The 2,867-nt window shown below is 57.5% G+C and overlaps 1 protein-coding gene across 1 annotated transcript in view; it reads right to left on the bottom strand.

Annotated features, from left to right (window-relative positions):
- Positions 1-2,867, bottom strand: part of LOC102249004 (mucin-22-like) — a gene marked incomplete at its 5' end in the record, with an annotated part of 9,496 nt that extends 6,629 nt beyond the window's left edge. Inside the window, 2 exons of the mRNA XM_014537274.1 lie at positions 1,521-1,571; positions 2,805-2,867. Of these exons, the coding sequence (XP_014392760.1) occupies positions 1,521-1,571; positions 2,805-2,867 (114 nt within the window). The remainder of the gene's footprint in view (positions 1-1,520; positions 1,572-2,804) is intronic.

The raw sequence follows: 2,867 nt of genomic DNA, 5'->3' as shown, positions 1-2,867 counted from the left end.
GGGGCTGTAGTGGTTGTAGGGGCTGTGGTGGTTGTATGGGCTGTGGTGGTTGTAGGGGCTGTAGTGGTTGTAGGGGCTGTGATGGTTGCTGGGGCTAGGGTGGTTTTAGGGGCTGTGGTGGTTGTATGAGCTGTGGAGGTTGTAGGGGCCGTAGTGGTTGTACGGGCTGTGGTGGTTGTATGAGCTGTGGAGGTTGTAGGGGCCGTAGTGGTTGTACGGGCTGTGGTGGTTGTATGAGCTGTGGAGGTTGTAGGGGCCGTAGTGGTTGTACGGGCTGTGGTGGTTGTATGAGCTGTGGAGGTTGTAGGGGCCGTAGTGGTTGTACGGGCTGTGGTGGTTGTATGAGCTGTGGAGGTTGTAGGGGCCGTAGTGGTTGTACGGGCTGTGGTGGTTGTATGAGCTGTGGAGGTTGTAGGGGCCGTAGTGGTTGTACGGGCTGTGGTGGTTGTATGAGCTGTGGAGGTTGTAGGGGCCGTAGTGGTTGTACGGGCTGTGGTGGTTGTATGAGCTGTGGAGGTTGTAGGGGCCGTAGTGGTTGTACGGGCTGTGGTGGTTGTATGAGCTGTGGAGGTTGTAGGGGCCGTAGTGGTTGTACGGGCTGTGGTGGTTGTATGAGCTGTGGAGGTTGTAGGGGCCGTAGTGGTTGTACGGGCTGTGGTGGTTGTATGAGCTGTGGAGGTTGTAGGGGCCGTAGTGGTTGTACGGGCTGTGGTGGTTGTATGAGCTGTGGAGGTTGTAGGGGCCGTAGTGGTTGTACGGGCTGTGGTGGTTGTATGAGCTGTGGAGGTTGTAGGGGCCGTAGTGGTTGTACGGGCTGTGGTGGTTGTATGAGCTGTGGAGGTTGTAGGGGCCGTAGTGGTTGTACGGGCTGTGGTGGTTGTATGAGCTGTGGAGGTTGTAGGGGCCGTAGTGGTTGTACGGGCTGTGGTGGTTGTATGAGCTGTGGAGGTTGTAGGGGCCGTAGTGGTTGTACGGGCTGTGGTGGTTGTATGAGCTGTGGAGGTTGTAGGGGCCGTAGTGGTTGTACGGGCTGTGGTGGTTGTATGAGCTGTGGAGGTTGTAGGGGCCGTAGTGGTTGTACGGGCTGTGGTGGTTGTATGAGCTGTGGAGGTTGTAGGGGCCGTAGTGGTTGTACGGGCTGTGGTGGTTGTATGAGCTGTGGAGGTTGTAGGGGCCGTAGTGGTTGTACGGGCTGTGGTGGTTGTATGAGCTGTGGAGGTTGTAGGGGCCGTAGTGGTTGTACGGGCTGTGGTGGTTGTATGAGCTGTGGAGGTTGTAGGGGCCGTAGTGGTTGTACGGGCTGTGGTGGTTGTATGAGCTGTGGAGGTTGTAGGGGCCGTAGTGGTTGTACGGGCTGTGGTGGTTGTATGAGCTGTGGAGGTTGTAGGGGCCGTAGTGGTTGTACGGGCTGTGGTGGTTGTATGAGCTGTGGAGGTTGTAGGGGCCGTAGTGGTTGTACGGGCTGTGGTGGTTGTATGAGCTGTGGAGGTTGTAGGGGCCGTAGTGGTTGTACGGGCTGTGGTGGTTGTATGAGCTGTGGAGGTTGTAGGGGCCGTAGTGGTTGTACGGGCTGTGGTGGTTGTATGAGCTGTGGAGGTTGTAGGGGCCGTAGTGGTTGTACGGGCTGTGGTGGTTGTATGAGCTGTGGAGGTTGTAGGGGCCGTAGTGGTTGTACGGGCTGTGGTGGTTGTATGAGCTGTGGAGGTTGTAGGGGCCGTAGTGGTTGTACGGGCTGTGGTGGTTGTATGAGCTGTGGAGGTTGTAGGGGCCGTAGTGGTTGTACGGGCTGTGGTGGTTGTATGAGCTGTGGAGGTTGTAGGGGCCGTAGTGGTTGTACGGGCTGTGGTGGTTGTATGAGCTGTGGAGGTTGTAGGGGCCGTAGTGGTTGTACGGGCTGTGGTGGTTGTATGAGCTGTGGAGGTTGTAGGGGCCGTAGTGGTTGTACGGGCTGTGGTGGTTGTATGAGCTGTGGAGGTTGTAGGGGCCGTAGTGGTTGTACGGGCTGTGGTGGTTGTATGAGCTGTGGAGGTTGTAGGGGCCGTAGTGGTTGTACGGGCTGTGGTGGTTGTATGAGCTGTGGAGGTTGTAGGGGCCGTAGTGGTTGTACGGGCTGTGGTGGTTGTATGAGCTGTGGAGGTTGTAGGGGCCGTAGTGGTTGTACGGGCTGTGGTGGTTGTATGAGCTGTGGAGGTTGTAGGGGCCGTAGTGGTTGTACGGGCTGTGGTGGTTGTATGAGCTGTGGAGGTTGTAGGGGCCGTAGTGGTTGTACGGGCTGTGGTGGTTGTATGAGCTGTGGAGGTTGTAGGGGCCGTAGTGGTTGTACGGGCTGTGGTGGTTGTATGAGCTGTGGAGGTTGTAGGGGCCGTAGTGGTTGTACGGGCTGTGGTGGTTGTATGAGCTGTGGAGGTTGTAGGGGCCGTAGTGGTTGTACGGGCTGTGGTGGTTGTATGAGCTGTGGAGGTTGTAGGGGCCGTAGTGGTTGTACGGGCTGTGGTGGTTGTATGAGCTGTGGAGGTTGTAGGGGCCGTAGTGGTTGTACGGGCTGTGGTGGTTGTATGAGCTGTGGAGGTTGTAGGGGCCGTAGTGGTTGTACGGGCTGTGGTGGTTGTATGAGCTGTGGAGGTTGTAGGGGCCGTAGTGGTTGTACGGGCTGTGGTGGTTGTATGAGCTGTGGAGGTTGTAGGGGCCGTAGTGGTTGTACGGGCTGTGGTGGTTGTATGAGCTGTGGAGGTTGTAGGGGCCGTAGTGGTTGTACGGGCTGTGGTGGTTGTATGAGCTGTGGAGGTTGTAGGGGCCGTAGTGGTTGTACGGGCTGTGGTGGTTGTATGAGCTGTGGAGGTTGTAGGGGCCGTAGTGGTTGTACGGGC

Source organism: Myotis brandtii, unplaced genomic scaffold (assembly GCF_000412655.1).
Source record: "Myotis brandtii unplaced genomic scaffold, ASM41265v1 scaffold1750, whole genome shotgun sequence".
Taxonomy (NCBI): domain Eukaryota; kingdom Metazoa; phylum Chordata; class Mammalia; order Chiroptera; family Vespertilionidae; genus Myotis; species Myotis brandtii.
The sequence above is the reverse complement of the archived record's forward strand: the minus strand, read 5'-3'. Positions and strand labels throughout refer to the sequence as shown.